The sequence below is a fragment of the Mesoplodon bidens genome, assembly GCF_964165515.1.
Source record: "Mesoplodon bidens genome assembly, chromosome: 9".
Classification (NCBI taxonomy): domain Eukaryota; kingdom Metazoa; phylum Chordata; class Mammalia; order Artiodactyla; family Ziphiidae; genus Mesoplodon; species Mesoplodon bidens.
Window position 1 is genome coordinate 100554456 of NC_138166.1, and position 17574 is coordinate 100572029.

Consider the following 17574-nt stretch of genomic DNA (forward strand, 5'->3'; position numbering starts at 1 on the left):
TTTAGTCAAAATTCTGAGATATGAATTTAATGTGCTATTGTATTACAACCTCCTATTAACAAATATTTAACCAAAGAACCACATACACCTCCCAAGAAAAGGTAAATACAGGCTTAATACGAAGAAAATTCTAACGTCAGTGGTTACTTTCTGTGTAAATGCATTCAATTATTCTTACCCTTGCCTCTGGGTTAATGCTGTAGATGAGACAAAGAAAAAGGTTTTGCTTTTGAGTAGCAGTTAGGAAATGAGAAGCCCATGTGACATATCCTGAGAGCAGTTTTGCCTGTTTGCCTCCCAGGGCAGAAGGCAGACAGATTGATGAAACTATGCATTGTGATTAACACAATAGAAGAATGAAGCATGTTCTCTTCTCTCAAGACTTTTGGGAGTTCATACCTATTCATCTATTTATTAACATTCATTGGTTGTTTGTACTTGGTGGTAGGTTTTATACGAGACACTGAGAATCTAGAGATAAGTAAAACAAAGTCCCTTTTGAGACTGGCTTCATTCACTTAGCATAATGATTCTGAGAATCCTTCAAGTTGTGTGTACCAAGAGCTTGTTCTTCTTTATTGCTGACTAGTATTCCATCTTATGGAATCACTTCTCCTTTACTTATTCTTATGCCCCTAATTGATTGCTCTTGTCAAATTGCATTTGCTAAAACCTCCATTATAATGTTGATTAGTAGTGGGTGGGTATGCTTGCTTTCTTCCTGGATATGCCTTCAGTGTTTCCCCATTAGGTAAGTGAGATAGCTGCTGAACTACAGTAGTACATGTATTTGTGTGTGTGTGTGCACACGCGTGTGGGTGTGTAATCATGTTAAGCAAGTATCCCCCAATCACTATTTTCTTGAGGGTTTTTATCATGAATGGCTGTTGAATTTCATTAAAGGCTTTAAAAAAATCCATGAGAATTATCATGGTGAATGATATGAATAGATTTCCCAATATTGAACCAATTTTTCATTTCTGTTTTCTATCCCTCTTGGTCATGAGGTATCACATTCTTAATGTGTTGGCACCTATTTGCTAATATTTTATTTAGTATTTTTGTGTTGATATTCACAAGAGATATCGCTCTATAGTTTTATCTTTTTGTACCATCATTATCAGACGCAGGTATCAATGTTATATTTGTTTTCAAAAAGCAATTAGGAAATTTCTCATCATTTTCGATGCTCTGCAACAATTTGAAGAGCACTGAAACTATCTGGACTTAAAAGGTTTGGAAGAATTTCCATGCATAACAGTCTGTTCCTGGTGCTTATTTTGTGGTGTGGTTCCTTAATAGCTTTCTCTAATTCTTCCATGTACACTGGTCTGTTTATTTTCTCTCTCTAGGGACTTCCCTTGCAGTCCAGTGGTTGAGACTTCACGTTCCAATGCAAAGGGTGCAGGTTTGATCCCTGGTTGGGGAGCTAAGATCCCACATGCATTGGGGCCAAAAAACCAAAACATAAAACAGAAGCAATATTGTAACAAATTTAGTAAAGACTTTTAAAATGGTCCACATCAAAAAAAAAACCTTTTAAAAATATTTTTAAAAATAAATTTTGTCTCTCTAATGGAGATAAGTTTAGTAATCTGCATTTCCCTAGGAAATTATCCATTTCTTTTAGGTTTTCAAATTTATTTGCAAAAAGGTTTTAAATTTTAAAATTGTCTTCAATTTCAATGGTTGCTCCTCTTGTCATTTTGGAAGTTTTATTTGTGCCCTTTTCTCTTTTTCTCCTGAACAAGTTAATGAGTAGTTTGTTAATTTTAAATTTTTTCAATAAACCAGGATTTTGATTTATTAATTAGGTGTATTTTTTTCTCCATTACATTAATTTTTGTCTTTCATACTTGTACTTTCTTTTGGTTTACCTTATTGTACTTTTTCTAGCTTTTTTGGAAGTGAGAATTTAATTCATTTCCTTCTTTTTCTTAGTTGAAGAAGTTTTTGGTGCAATGCTTTTTACTCTGATCACTTCTTTAAATGAAGCCTATAGCTTCTGACATTTAGTATTTTCATTAGTATGATCTGTAAGAAATTCTAAAGCCTCAGTTTGTATTTTTCTTTTCAACAAGAGTTGTTTAATACAAGGTGTTTTCATTTCTCGATGGAAGGACTTTTTTCCAAATGTAATTTCTGGTTTTATCTCATCATGATCAGAAAGTGTTGTTTTTATTATTTCTACTTCATGGAACTCACTGATGTTTGCTAACGTATATTAATATATGATCAATATTTGTGAATGTTCCATGTGCATTTGGAAAAGGGTGTATTCTCTGTTATTATGCAAAAAGAATGTATTTTCTATAAATCCAAGAGAGCTATTTTCTTCACTATGTTTATTCTTCTATCTCCTTACTTATTTTTTGTCTACTTGATTTGTCTTTTCTGACAAGTTTATACTAAAGTCATATTATTAGGGCCTGTTAATCCATATCTCCTTGCATTTTCTGTAGTTTTTGCTTCATATACACAATGGCTATGTTATGTAGTGCATACATTTTCTTAAGCATTATATCTCTGATATAGGATTTGTGAGAAAGGATAATGAGATATGGAAATTTTAACTCTATTTTTAATTCCTCTTGAGATAATAGTTGCGTTTGCAGAAAAAATGCTTTGAACAAGCTTGTGGAAACAAGTCCTCTGAGAATATAAGTCAGTCGCTTCTTGTGGAACAATTTGGAATTCACTGGAAACAGCCTACGAGGCAAAATTAAACATATACTACATTTAGGACACAAATAGAAAATGTCCATGTTTAATTTGTCTGTAATTTTATACTCTTTCCTAGATCCCATCCATTACTTCTAGGGAAAATATATAACTAAATGTTTACTTCTTGTTTAAAAACCAGTCCAATCGGATCTGATAAAGAGCCACTTTAGACGGTGTTCAGTCTCCATTTAGGTGACTTAGAGACTCCCTGCAACCATCGCATTTCTTTCCTTCAGTGGGGGATGGGTTTCTTCTGTGACATTGTGATCTGCGGAGAAAGGTGGGGTCTCCAAGCCTCAGTCCCTGTCTCCTCTACTTGTTGGGTGACATCCCATGTCTGTCAAGCCTCTGCAGCCCTGCTGGTCCCCAACAAGAAAGTCCACAAGCTGGTGTAAAGTCACCAAGTGAATTAATTTCTCACTCCAGGCAGTGCCCTTTGAGGGTCTCCTGGCTGACTTCACCACAGCTCCTGATGGTCTAAAATCTCTGTGGCTGGTCCAGCAGTGACGCTCATTCAGCCCTGGAATATAAGCTGGAGGCTATGTCTGGTTGCATGGAAAAGAACTTCACCAAAGTAGCTTAACAAAGGGTTCAACTGTGATACAACAAGGAGTTTACGGCTGGTAAGTCCAGAGCCCATGTAACTACCCAAAGAACCTGATTTTTTTCTCCACCATTACTTGCAAGTAACTTTTGTCCTCAAAGTGGTAAGAAGGCTGCTTCACCTTCAGCCTCATGTCTGAATTGCAGGTGGAAAGAACACAGACACAAGAAGGAAGACAGAATCGCACTTCTATTACAAAAGCAAAGGTAACCCAGAAATGTCCACAGGGCTTCTGCTACTACCTCTTGGTCATATGGTCACCCCAGCTGCAAGAAACACTGGGCAATTCAGTATTTCACACGGGTATGTTGCAGTTATAAGCAAAATTGTAGTTTTGTTAGTGAACAGGAGGGGTAAATGCTAGTAAGCAGATGAATAGCAGCACGTGCCGGCTGCAGCTGGGGCGAGTTTGCTCTACACCTGGCTCTAGAGTAACCTCACTCCCACCCCCATGGTGAATTCCTTTGCCAATTCCCAACCAGACTTTCCTATAATCCTAAACTCTTGTTCATTCTACACACAAACCAAGGAAAGGACAAGAAAATACAACCTCAGAACTTGAGTCTGGTTCCAAAAGGAGAGAGGCTTGTAACATACTAAATATCCTACAGATAAACTTTGGATAAACTACAAAGAATCAAATGCTAGAAAGTACCGGGGAGCAGCTAAACCACATAGAAATGGAAAGTGTTTCCATCCTTGAGACGAGGACCACATAGGGTGACATCCATGTTTAAAAGGTTTTTCTCAGAGGGTGCTCCCCAGATCCTAGCTCAAGAAGCGACCAGAACTTAACTATCTAATATACCTCTTGTTTCCTGAACTTGGAGAGACAAAATTTAGGACACATATCTGATTGCTTGATTCCTCTGCCTTCCTGTTTCCTTTCCCCTATAAGAAGAGGAGCTGTTCTCATCTCTTATTAGCTGGACTTCTACCGTGTAAAATGTTATTGCTTAGTGCCTAAACCTTTTTATGCAAATTGGAGAAGTGATAGAATATAGACCATCCATTCTAGAGGAAACATCCAGGTTGACAAGGCTGTCATCTTTCAACAAAATCCTATTAGTATTTTTAAAAATATTAAAATCTGGGCTTCCCTGGTGGCGCAGTGGTTGAGAGTCCGCCTGCTGATACAGGGGACACGGGTTCGTGCCCCGGTCCAGGAAGATCCCACATGCCGCGGAGCGGCTGGGCCCGTGAGCCATGGCCACTGAGCCTGCACGTCCGGAGCCTATGCTCCGCAACGGGAGAGGCCACAACGGTGAGAAGCCCGCGTACCGCAAAAAATAATAATAATAATAATGATAATAAAAATATTAAAATCTGATTATTCGGGTTTTTTTCTGTATTTTGTGGAGCATTAGCATGCATCAGAGTCGCCTGGAAGATTTAACGTACAAAGTTTCTGAGTCAGTAGACCTGAGAATCTGCATTCCTAACAAGTTCCCTGGCGTTGCCGATCTCGCTGGTCCAGGAATATACTTTGAGAGTGATTACACTGGAGAAAATATCCTGTGCTTGAAAAAAAGGGGAAAGTCACTTCAATAATTTTCAAGGCATTTCCCCTGCTCCAAATGTTACCAGCTAGAGCCAGGGAGCCAAAGTCCCTTCTCCCCTCCAGGATTCTGCAGGAAAACTATCCACACAAAGAACTGAATCAAATAAAGCTAAATACCATCTTGTTACCAGAATTCTAGGACTCCCTAGTAAAGATGAAGTGGAGACCAGAGCAGGGATGAAAAACCAAAGTTAGGAGTCTTCCTTCTTTTCCCTGAAATGGAAGAGAGCTAGTTTCACATAATGGGGCCACCTGACAGCCAAAGAGTCATAGTCTGAGAAAGTGAAACCCAAAAAGCAAGACTCCTCTGGACCATCAGAAAGAGGACTTTTTTGGTCTGCTTATAGGATGAAGCAAGGAACCAAAAATGTTGGTCATATCTGATCACAGCAGGTCAAAAGGTTGAGAGGGCCGTTTGTTTCCTGTTTTTGAAAAGTAAAACTCAGAGCAGGAAGTGGTCTAATGGGTCTAATGGCTCTCCTAACATTTCAACATCCCCGAACAGATCAATCCCTCTGCCTTTCGTGAGAGGGAGATCACTTATGAAGTGTCACTCCAGAGTTTCTCCCTCCTGGTTTCTGGAGGGCCTAGCACTTCCTCTTTCCAAGCTAGAGGGAGGGCAGTCGACTTGATGTAATAACGCACACTGCTGCCTGTGGGACCCTCCCCATGAGTTTCAAAATCTCTAGGAAAGATACCAAAGTGTACAAAATGCTTAGTATACATGGTTATTGTGGAAACCAGCTAAAGAAGTGAATTTTGAGTCTTCATGAAATTGGGTCAAATAGAGAACAGTAGTACACGATTGAGAAAGTAGAGGGAAGCATAAAGAAGTGAGCTCAGGAAGTTCCCAGAAAGAACAAGAAAGATTCTGGGCTCTCCATGCTGTGGAAATGTAGCTTGAGCCAAGTTTCACCAACTCTCCAAGGGGTAGGGTGAAAAAATATTTAGTGAGGGCCTCATGTATGCCAGCAAGTCGGTACACAGGAGTGAACAGGAAGAGTCAGCTGCCACCCACTACTGAGGTAGTACATGCTGAAATGAAAATTCAAGATAATATTTTAATACTGTGTCCCAGGCACACCCAGCATCAACTAGGTGTAACTCCTCTTTGATGTCGTAGATGAGGTAGGAAAGCTTTCCTTAAGGTCAGATATAAGCTGAATCCTTCCATCTGAATTATTCAGCTGTGCTGAATGCTGTAAACGTGGCACCATTGATTCTTCCTGGGTTCTCTGCATCTCAGGGAAGGAGCCTGGGCCAGCATTCCTTATCATCCCTTTCCCTACAGGTCCAGGTTAGAGTCTGCCAATGAGAAGCACTCCCACAAGATTTGGAACTTGCTGGAGAAGGAGCACCATGGCAACCATTGCAAACAGACTACGGGAGACAGCGGTGTGTTTCACAGCTCATGGCTGCTGAAAATCACCCAGTTCAGCACACCACCTCGCTCCCAGGCCTTGGCAAGCCTTTCATTCCTTGGATTAAAAGTTCATCCAACTTTTAGCATGGACATATATACACTACCAGATGTAAAATAGCTAGCTAGTGGGAAGCTGCTGCAGAGCACAGAGAGATCATCTCGATGCTTTGTGACCACCTAGAGGGGTGGGATAGGGAGGGTGGGAAGGAGATGCAAGAGGACGGGGATACGGGGATATATGTATACATGTAGCTGATTCACTTTGTTGTACAGCAGAAACTAACCCAACATTGTAAAACAGTTATACTCCAATAAAGATGAAAAAAAGAAAAGAAAAAGGAAGATATGGATGAAAGTCATACACTCACCAATCTAATGTATCTAAAGGCAACTTAAATTTTTTTTTTTTTACCATTTTAGAAGGAAAAACAAAAAGTTCATCCTACTTTTAATACCTAGATTGGCTGGCTTCAGTTTTCCTAATCGAATACTCTGTATAAGTGGAGAGAGATGAAATATTACTGGAAAGCGTCGAGGCAAAATAAGGGCAGGATCCAGAAGCGGAGAAGAGCATGGTCCAGGAATTCTGGGGTGCGGAGTACAAGTGTGAGACTGGAGATTATTGCATGTGCTTCCATCATGAGCAATTTGTGCCAAGTATCTATTAAAATTCTCCCCGGACAGGTTTGAAAGATGTAAAAATATCTATACCCCTAATTTGATTTTTTTTTCCCTGAGTTTACATCTTTTCCTAGACATAGGACGACTTTAAGACATACTCAAAGTATCATTCGGATCATGTCTTAAGTCACACTTTCATATAACTCTAAAGAAAGAGACTTGCAATTTTTCAAACCTTAAATCAATTCGTCTTTGATATTATTTTACAAGTCTTGCCTTCTCTGGGCAATTGTTTGGTGCCTTGATGGAAGGTCTTTTGTGTTTTGCATACTTTAGAATTTTTAGTCTTTTCTTTAAAAATTTGCAATAAAACTTACCATAACCAAAGTAATAAGTTTTTTTCACCATCTCTCCAACTAAAAGTGTTTTTCTTTCTCATGCAGTAATCCAAACTGTTTTATACCTGGCCCAAGTTACAAGCTCAGAGCCTATTAAAAGTTGTCTAGAGGTTTTTGTTGGACATTTAATTCTGGCCTCAGTTACTAGTTTTGTCAAGTCTGTTTTTAATGGTTGAGAGGAAACATTTTATCAAATCCTGTATGTGTTTGCTGAAAAGGTCTCTAACAGCTTTTTTTTTTTTTTTTTGGCTTTGCTACACTGCAGCAAATTGCAGTTGCCACTGTGAATGTTATAAACACATCTTCCAGTCCCTTTTTCTCTCTCCTGTTCCAGTTTTACTACCTGTTTAGTCGTCTCCATTCATTCTGCATCAATATCATGCCTTCATTTTAAAGTTTAAATATCGTCCATACTTATTTTTAAATCAAGATTTGACTTAACCCTATTATAAATAAAATAATAAACCGTATTTAAATTTAATGGTCATTATCTACTACAATGTAGACAGGTATCACTATAACTCATGCTGTCTACACAAAGTATTCAAATAAAAGTATTACATCACTGCATTAGGAAGATTATTCAAAGGATATCAATCCTCTGACATTGACTAGATCAATGATGTACATATGTTCTCATACTAGAAACAATAAATGTGGCCAAAATTTACATTGCAATACAGCAATAATATGTGATACAACAGTTAGAGTGAAGTGTATTTCTACCCAAACAACAAAGCTGTGCTTCATGGTAAAATATTTTACAGTGCTTCAGTGTTTGAATTTAAATTAAAACAAATTATCATGAAATAAAAGTTAAAATTCAATTTCTCAGGTACACCAGCTACATTTCAAGTGCTCAATAACCACATATGGCTGGTGGCTACCATATTGGATATTGCGATTTCTAGAAAATACTCAAATATTTGGAAATTAAACATATACTGCTAAATAATCCATGAGTGAAAAAAGAGATCACAAAGGATATGCAAAATATTATAAACTGAGTCATAGTGAAAACAGAATACACAAAAATTTGTGAGATGTAGATAAACGTGTAGAGGGAAATTTTATAGCTTTCTATCCTTATGTTAGAAAAGAAGAATTTTTAATAGTTTACAGGATATTGTCGATAGTATGTTGTAGGGACTCTGGATATTATTATGCTCTTCTGAAGAGTACTGTGTTTGCTCTAGCAGGCGCTTAAATTACCGGCAGAGCCCTTTGAACCTGGGAAAGCTTGGTTGTCGACGTCATTAGCAAGGAGCTATTCCAATTTTGCTCTTTTAGGGCACATCCCTTAGTCCTGATGTGATTTTACTCCCGTTGATATTTCAGTGGAATACTTGGTGGACCGGAATCTCAAATTTTGTCTTTGCTGATGAGGGCAACTGCTGAAATCTCTAACTAGCTCTTTCAGCCTTCCAAAAAAAGTTTCCCCTGGACCCTTTAGAGACTGCCGTTCATGGGTCAGCCAAAGACTTGAAGGGAGTTTATATGAAGAATTTCTAATGCTCCCACCCAACCCCCTGTGTGGCTCCTTTGGGAGTTCTCCATCAATTTCTACCCTCTCTGGCTGCCCCCAAACTCAATCCTCTTACTCTCAGGTCACTGTGAATTTCTGCTTGAGCGATATCCCTGGGTCAGCAGGATGGGGAAGTGCTCTCGGGGGAAAAGCCACATAAAAGTGGCAGCTCGGGCTTCCCTGGTGGCGCAGTGGTTGAGTCCGCCTGCCGATGCAGGGGACACGGGTTTGTGCCCCGGTCCGGGAAGATCCCATGTGCCGCAGAGCGGCTGGGCCCGTGAGCCACGGCCGCTGAGCCTGCGTGTCCGGAGCCTGTGCCCCCCAACGGGAGAGGCCACAGCAGTGAGAGGCCCACGTACCACAAAAAAAAGGGGGGGCAGCTGCATGGCCCCTTATGTTAAGTGTCAAGTTCCTTATAGTGGCTCCCTGTATTTAGTCACTTCTCAGTATCTTCTAACAGTTGTTTAGAAATTCTCATTATTTTGAATTTTCTACATAGTGTATGAATGTCATTACGGGAGGCTTGGGAGGGGAAACCTTCCCTGGGGTTTTTAGCCGCTGCTTTGACCCACCCAGGAGGAAGCAGCCCACGCGCTCACTGGGCACTTCGGGTTCTCCAGATCTGTGTTTTTCATGCTTTGCTCCAGTGTAGAGATATTTTTTGAGAATAATGAATTCCAAAGTTCACTATTGTCACAACCTTGGCCAAGACAACCCTCTCTCCTCCTCCTGCCCCCACCCTCACCCACACCACTTCTTTCCTATTGGGACAGAGACCATGGAGTTTCCAGAACCTACTGGCACATGCCTTCCCCGTTCTCTGATGCTGAGGGAGTGAAGGCATGAAGCAACATCTATCCCTCCTTCTGAAAAGTCGTGGGAGATATCTTCCCTGATTTTTAGTAATAAAGGAGAGAAAACCCCATATGATATAATTTTAAACAATTCCTTTAGAATTTTTAATGAATGACGCGTTTTGAGTGACGCGCCATTTAGAGTCACTGGATGGGTGTCATTTGGTCAAGTGCTTGTATTTTCCATTATGAAATCAGTCAAGCCAGCAGAGTTCAAACAAAAGTACCTAAATTAAAGAAATTTATCACCTTCTCCTAAAGGAAATGCAAATGATTTTAGCTTTTACTTCAATAGCTCTGAAGTCATGAGTCTATTCACTTAGAAACAAGATGGCCTTAATTCACTTATCCTGGAGGCATTTACCAATTCTCCCAATTTTTTTATGTTTTAGATTTTTAATGTAACTGAAAGATTTTCTTTTAACATTGTGTAAATTTAAGGTGTGCAGGGTGTATGGCTGCTGTTGTAACAATATTCATCACACCACATACCTAGAGTACAATGTTACTGTCTACATTCAATATACTGTACCTTAGATCTCTATGGCTTATTCAGTGCTTGTTACAAGTTTGTATCCTTAAATACCACCAGTCTTATCCCCTGTGCCCCCACCTCCTGGTAACCACCGTTCTGCTCTTTCTATAAACAGGTTTGACATTTTAGATTCCACATATAAGTGATATATATTACACAGTACTTGCCTTTCTCTGACTTATCTTACTTCCAATCCTCCTAAATTTAATACATAAATGTAAGACAATTCCAACTGGAATCCCAACAAGATTCTTTTATGAAAATTAAACAAAGCGATTTTAACTTTCACACAGAAGAATACATGCCTGAAAATAACAAAGGAAATACAAAAATGGAGACTGGGGAGGAAATCGGTGTGTCACATTATAATCAAAGCCACTCTAATCAAATCCATGTTTTATTCATGCAGGAGTAGAAAAGTCAGAAGACAAGAACAGAATCGAAAATCCTGACAGATATCTTAGGGAATATCTTAGGGAAAATCCTGACAGATATCTTAGGGAAATTAACATATGATAAATGTTGCGTTCCAGTTCAGCGGGACACGGATCACCTACTTAATAAACGGTCTGGCACAAAGGCTATCTTAAGCGTCACCAACATAAGTCTCTGTTCTGCCTCGAGACACTTGTCTGAATCTTTTAGCAAAAGAAACGCTTAAGCTTTCTTAGGAGTCCGCTGCATCTGGAGAAGATGACAGCCGCGTGTTGCGGGGCTCTCCCCATCAGCCCGGCAGGCTGCTCCCTGGGACGTCTTACATCATTCACCTTCTTCCTTTCTTTGCAGCTTCCCTTTCTTCTCTGTCTCCCCCCATTCTATGCACCAGAATACCTTGCTGGGGACCCACCTACACACCAAGACACACCCCACCCACACTTTCTCCCCACTCTCAAGGGAGAAGGGAAGTGGTTGCAGGTGAAGCAGAGGCGGGGCTGAACATCGCCTCTGTTCTCTACGGCCGGACGGCCGGAAGGCAGACACCACAAGGGGCAATAACAGGTGTGTGACCTCCCTAGTCCGAGTCTGCCTCAGGGAAGTGCTCCACTGTGCCCAAGCCCACTTCGCACCTCCGGGGGCCTCCATGCCCTGCAGCCAGGTCTAGGCTCCATTTCTTGACCAGACCTGGCCCCCTGGATACCCCTGCCCCGCTCTGCTCATCATCCCACCAAGAGGTTCCCACAGGGCTCCTTTGCTGCAGTTGGGTGGCCTCTTTCAAGAGTGAATAAAAGGGCTGCGCCTTCGACCCCTCCCGTTTCTACTTGCTTTCTCCTCCCCAGCCCAGTGCCTGTCCTGCCCCACATGGCGCAGGGCCTTAAAAGTCATCATGCCTGCCCCCTTAGCGGGCAAGGACACAGCCCAAGAGATGCAGAGGCACCCGGTCGACATCCCACACTGATTTGCTACATCGACGTTTAAGCGGTGACTCCAGTGGCCAGGATGCTGTGGTAGTTACATGGACGAACGAGGCACGCGCCTGCCCGCAGGAAGCTGTGGTCCTATCGGTGTTCTATTGCAGACTCGGAATGCCAAGGAGACGTGAGGATGGAGGGGCACAGGGGAGGGAGGGCCCGCGTGTCCTGGAAGGTGTGATGAAGGACCTGGGAACTCAGGAGCCCGCACACCGCTCGCCACCCCAGACCCTGCCCTGGACACTGGGAGGGTCAGTGACCTGTGGGATGGAGTGAGCAAGTGAGGGGCTGGAAGCCAGACTCCGAGGCCGAGGGAGGCTGGCCGGAAGCAGCTGTGGCTGCGTGAAATCCAGCGCGTCTCAGATGGGCGGCCTCCCCAGGAGCTGTGTGCCAGTGTGCCCAGATTCCTTCCGGATGCGACACAGTCCCTGCCACCAGGACTCCTCACTGAGCCCTTCCTCGGAGCCCTGGCCCTGGGGGACCCGCCCCGCCGGCTTTCCCTGGAGCAGGACGTCGCGCTGGGACTGACGGTAAGCCTGGTGGCTGTAATAACGGCCTTCGTGTTCCCACAGGACGCCTTCGATGTGTTCCATGAGCTCCTTCAGCTGGGCCTCCTGCTCCGCCCCCTGCGCCCTGTTGTTGAAGCCACAGTGTCGCCGCTCACAGACAACGTCCAGCCTGGCGAGCTCCCGGTTGTCGGTCTCTCGCAGGTACTCCTCCAGGGAGCCGCCGTCCAGGTCTTCCTTCCGCGTGAACACCAGAATGGTGCGGGCCAGGATGCCCGCCCCGAAGAGCTCCTGGAGGCGCCTGACCCCCTCTTGATCTTCCTCGGTGAAGCGGCCCAGCTGCGTCACCAGGAGCACCGCGTGGGGCCCCGGCGAGGAGAAGGCCAAGGCTTCGCAGGCGCCCCGAGCGGTCCCTTGCGGCGCCGCCCCCAGGGACAGGATGTCGGGGGTGTCGATGACCTCGAGCTCCTTCCCCGCCCACGCTCGGCGCCCCCGCTGGAAGGCCTTGGTCACGGGCCGAGCGCTGACCTTGGACTCGAACACTCTCCGGCCGAGGATGCTGTTTCCTGTTGCGCTTTTCCCGCTTCCGGGTTTTCCCACCAGGATGAGCCTCAGCCTCTGCGGGGTCCCTTCATCCTCCCTCAGCCCTGGAAGCATCAAGAGAAGGTGGGAGACCGGGGTTAGAGCCCATCCACCCACTTTAGCCTCACCAGGGGCAGAATGTCCAGGGTGGGGGTGGGGCAGGAGAAGGGAAGACCGGCATCAGCATCTGAGACACGCCCTAGGCTCACGTTCTTACTTCCCTCTCTCTTTTTGTAACTGTTAGAAAAAAATTATGGGAGAATATACATAACATGAAATTTACCATTTTTAGGTGTAGCATTAAGTAGCTTCATATTGTTGTGCAATCATCACCACTGTGCAGCTCAAGAATTTTCCATCTTCCCAAACTGAAACCCTGTCCCTGTTGAACGCTAACGCCCCATTCCTCCCTCCCCCTAACGCCTGATAACCCTATTCTTTCTGTCTCTATGTGTTTGACTATTCTAGGGACCTCATATAAGTGGAATCAGGCAATATTTTTTGCCCTATTGTGTCTGACTTATTTCACTTAGCATAATGTTTTCAAGGTTCATCGACATTGTAGCATGTGTCAGAATTTCCCTTCTTTTTAAGGCTGAATAATATTCCACTGTAGATGTAGACCACATTGTGTTTATTCATATCTATATATATATATCTATATATATATCTATATTTATATATCTATATCTATATCTATATCTATATATATATACTTTGGTGTTGTTTCCACCTTTTTGCTATTGTGAATAATGCTGCTATGAGCCTTAGTGCACATATGTTCAATATCTGTTTCAATTCTTTGGGCTATATTCCCAGAAGAGGAATTGCTGGATCATATGGTAGAAAGCTACATTTTATGTTTAGGTTTTGAAACTTCTTCTCAGGGTCACCTATGTGGGAATCTCCCCATCATGAACTGGGACCCTGAGCTTCCTCGAGTACCTCTGATTGGAGACCCTTCTCAGGAAGAGTGGTGAAATTGAAAGCACGCAGCCTCTGTGTCGGTCCTCTCCCTGACGTCATCGACCACGTCACGTTACCTTTAGTTTACCCAGCAAGGAGTGTTGTGAGGGTGGGTACTTTTCAGCCCGACCCCCAGCTCCACAGCACACTGGGGTCACATTCTTAAGCTACATCCTTGGAGCTGGGGCTGGACATTCTCACCCAGCAGAACGTCAGAGCCATCAGCTGAGAGAAGCTTTGTCATGCCAATCTAACACTTAGAAACCCAATGTCCAGATTTTTTAGAAATGACCGGAGCTGGAGGGCAGGAAGGGAATTCCCTTCTCGTGGCCTGGCAGGTCCCAGGAGCCAGAGCACATAGAGAAGAGCCAAACCCCAGCCGGCTTCCAAGTCTGTTCCACATTGAAGACATTGATGTGTCTCAGTGACAGAGCCCCGGCCTCCTGAAAATAGGATTGGCACCGCCTCCTTCCAAATCTCCCAGCAACGTGTTTCTGCTGCCTTTCTCCCTTGGCTGGCTGACCCACCGACCAGTTTTGACTGGATGATATTGGCTCCCTCCAGCTTCCCTCAGGTGGCTTGAAAGGAATTTGAGTGAATGGGTGGGAGTTCCACAGAAGCAGGGAAGGTGCAGTGTTCATCTCCACCCTCCAATGCGAAGCTGGAGGGAGACAGGGGTCTCCTGTCTGGGCAAGCCTGGAGGTGCCCACATCATTGGACTTTAAAGCCAGATTTTTAAAGTAACGCTTAATCTCGATTGCTGCAAAAAAGGGGGAAATCAGGTGTCAGCACTTGTATTGTAATTTTCCTATGCAGCTTATTAATATGGCTTTCTCTCAATGGCTCAGGTCACTGAAGTTCATATAGTAAAAAAAAATCCGTCGTGTTGAAATGCATGATGAATCACAAATCAATTCTTCTGGCCAGGAAAGTGGATAGATTGCCGGCATCCCTATATTCCTAAATTCTGTTTCCTCAGGCTAGATGGTGAAGTTGAGCCCATGAAAGTTAAGCCCCTGACCCTGATGCAACAGCTTTTGTGGGGAGGGAGCCCGGTCCTGGGGGCACCTGAGTGCATCCTGCTTGTTCGCTAGTGCTTTGCAGCCCTTGTGACCCTGAGAGCTCTCACACTTGAGCCAGCAAGATGCCCACGTGGAGGCCTGGGGCGAGTCATTTTTCACACCCACTCAGCACATCCCTCCTGAGCCTCAGTGAAGGGGCCATTGGTGCTGTCCCTCACCCCTTCGGCGCACTGCGCCCATCAGGGGCCTTTCCCTCCTATCTGGCCGTGTTGAAGAGAGGCCCAGCCCAAACGCCCTTCCATGGCCGCCAGGTGGGCAAATCTCTGACAGGAGGAACTCCTGCTGCCTTTCCCAGCGTGCCCCCTGCACCTCACAGTTTCCCCGGCCACGCCTCTCTCAAGTTCATGTCTGCTGGAAAGATGTTCTACCTCCTGACCCACCTTGCATAGGATCCTGAGACAGCCCTTCCTCGCGATTCTCCGGGAGAATGAGTTCATCGTATTCTTCTTCCTCCTAAAAAAATAATCATAGGTCTTACTGATTTTGCCACCGAGTTTTAAGAGGCACCTGACTTTTGCCTTTCTCTTGCCAAAAGGAAGTTGTTTGCATTGGTTTGGGGGGGACAGACGGAGTGAGGGGGGGTGCTAAGACACCCTCTACATCCTGTAGGGACTCTGTTTCCTCCTTTCTCCCCCTGCACTGTGGTCCCCATTTGGGGTGATTCTGTGATGGAGAGAAAGGATCAGGGATGCATCCTGACAGATACTGTCCTGGGAGCAGTGGCCAGCGTGCTTGGGGGACGTGAGCAGGAAGTTGCTGGAGGGGCTGGTGAGGGGCTCTTGGGGCTAGAATGATCTGTGGGGAGAGCCTGGCAGCAAGGGCCACAGAGGCCAAGAGCTGGGTGGTGAGGAGGACGGCAGGCTCGGACAGGCTCCCTCTCCACGTGGGGCCCAGTCCCGGTCCTGCTGGGGGCCTGGGGGACTCGGCGCTCCTCCCCAGGCCAGCTACTAGGTGGTCGCACTGCCTGGGCCTCAGTGTCCCTGGAGGTGTGAATGCTGGGCCACAACTACACGTTCGTGACATCTCTTCCCTGTAGGAGATTCCAACACATTTTTTGACCTTCTGTAGAGCGATTCTTAGTCCTCTTTGCGAAGGAGGGCCGTGTCACCCACCCAGGAGCTCGCATCGTTCTGAGGAGTGAGCAGCATATCCTGCCTTCAATCCGTGCCACCCCGCAGACCAACACGGTTCCCTGTTTCAGGAGCCCATCATGTTGTATCTGCTTGGTATTCTCTGTGGGATGGGGAGGGAACCATGTGGCCCCATGACTGCTTTTCTGGAATGTGTAGGACACTCAGAGACAGTCACAGTCAGATGACATTCTCCAGATGGAGGCTGAGTTGAAGGGGATGGTAACTCCGGGGGAGCGTCCATAGACATAGCTTTACCCGTCGCCACAGCATCCCTGGGGGGCTAAGGCTCTCTGCTCACCTGGCCCAACACCTCAGGCCTCGCCAGATCCCAGGGGCTGGCCGGGGACCTGCGGGGCTGTGGCCGCAGGACTGGGGGTTCAGTGATGTCCGCTCTAACATGCCAGCTGAGAGTGGACCCAGCCCAGGAGGTTTGGTGACTTTCCAGGGACAGTGACCAGGCCAGGTGATGGAAACGGAGGTAGCCCTTCACCCAGGAAACCTCCTTCCTCCTCTAGAGAGAAGGGTGGTGAGAAGAAGATACAGGCCAGACCGGGACTAGGGCAGGTGGGTGAGGCAGACCCTGCGCTCCACCCTCGCGCCCAGACAGCACGTCTGCCCGGCCCCTGGCCGCCTCGGCCTACACCCTGCCCGACAGGGCATCACACGTGTGCCACGTGCCACAGTGTTTGTCTCCAACACGGAGCAGATACGTCACCTTTGTGAGGTTTCTCAGGAAAGCAGTGAAACTCACAGAAGCGTCTTGCCCAGGAGTAAGCAGTGAATTCCAGGCAGAGCACAAAGGGTACAAGTTTCTCCCGACTTCTTAGCCCTGGCCCCTCTTATTGTACCTCAGACACACGTGCACGCACACACACACACACACACACACACTACTTACACATATACACTCACAAAAGTACGAACGCACACATACCTACACAACACACATGAACATATATATTCACAAACAACACACAAACACGAACATAAGACACACACACCACTCACACACATATACTCACAAACGTATAAACATACCTACAACACACACAGAAAACACGCATACACTCACCTACACACAGAGATATACACAACACGCACATACACACAAACACACTACCCACACCATCCCCACTACACACTCTCAAACACGACACACACACAAATACACATCACACACAGAACACAGTCCCCACACACTCGGACTTACCGCCCCGCTGCCCGCTGGGCAGGAGGAATGGCCATGTCCTGTGTCCTCGGGGGTCGCGGGCACTCGTGACTTCTTTGTTTCCCTTTTTAGAGCTGCCACATTGCGGGCTGAATGGAGAAGGTAGAAGAAAGCGTCCCAGGCGTATGAATACATAGAGGACATAGCTTATAGGTTTTCAGCAAAATGTGATCTGAAAACTCAGCTCAAGAACCGCCCTTGAAAGCGCAGCCGTGAGCTGTGAGATGAGGGAAGAGGAAGTGGTGGGAACACCCAGGCCGGGCCCTCACGACTCAGAAAGCTCTGCCAGCTGCATTTCCTCTGCAGCCGTGATAACAGCCATAGGAAAAGCAAGAACACGCGTATTGTTATTATTTTTATTCCGAACTATAGCACAGCTAGAACTCAGAGGCTTAAAGCAAAGCAGCAGATCTCTCAGAAAAT

The 17574-nt window shown here is 45.2% G+C and overlaps 1 protein-coding gene across 1 annotated transcript; it reads right to left on the reverse strand.

Annotated features, from left to right (window-relative positions):
* Nucleotides 1-10478: 10478 nt before the first annotated feature.
* Nucleotides 10479-17335, reverse strand: GIMAP6 (GTPase, IMAP family member 6). Its single transcript, XM_081244062.1, has 3 exons — nt 17134-17335; nt 15171-15243; nt 10479-12807 (listed from the first exon to the last, which is right to left on the reverse strand). The coding sequence occupies exons 1-3, from the start codon at nt 17293-17295 to the stop codon at nt 12014-12016; spliced, it is 1029 nt and encodes a 342-aa protein (XP_081100188.1). The 5' UTR covers nt 17296-17335; the 3' UTR covers nt 10479-12013.
* Between the last annotated feature and the right edge of the window lie 239 nt (nt 17336-17574).

What these genes read in the sequence shown, in the direction of transcription:
- GIMAP6 (XM_081244062.1), bottom strand. Translation starts at nt 17,295, where the DNA reads ATGTCCTCTATGTATTCATACGCCTGGGACGCTTTCTTCTACCTTCTC. An exon ending in GCCCAGCGGGCAGCGGGGCG is followed by an intron (nt 15,244 to 17,133) that starts GTAAGTCCGAGT and finishes TTATTTTTTTAG; the next exon opens with GAGGAAGAAGAATACGATGA. An exon ending in GTCTCAGGATCCTATGCAAG is followed by an intron (nt 12,808 to 15,170) that starts GTGGGTCAGGAG and finishes TGATGCTTCCAG; the next exon opens with GGCTGAGGGAGGATGAAGGG.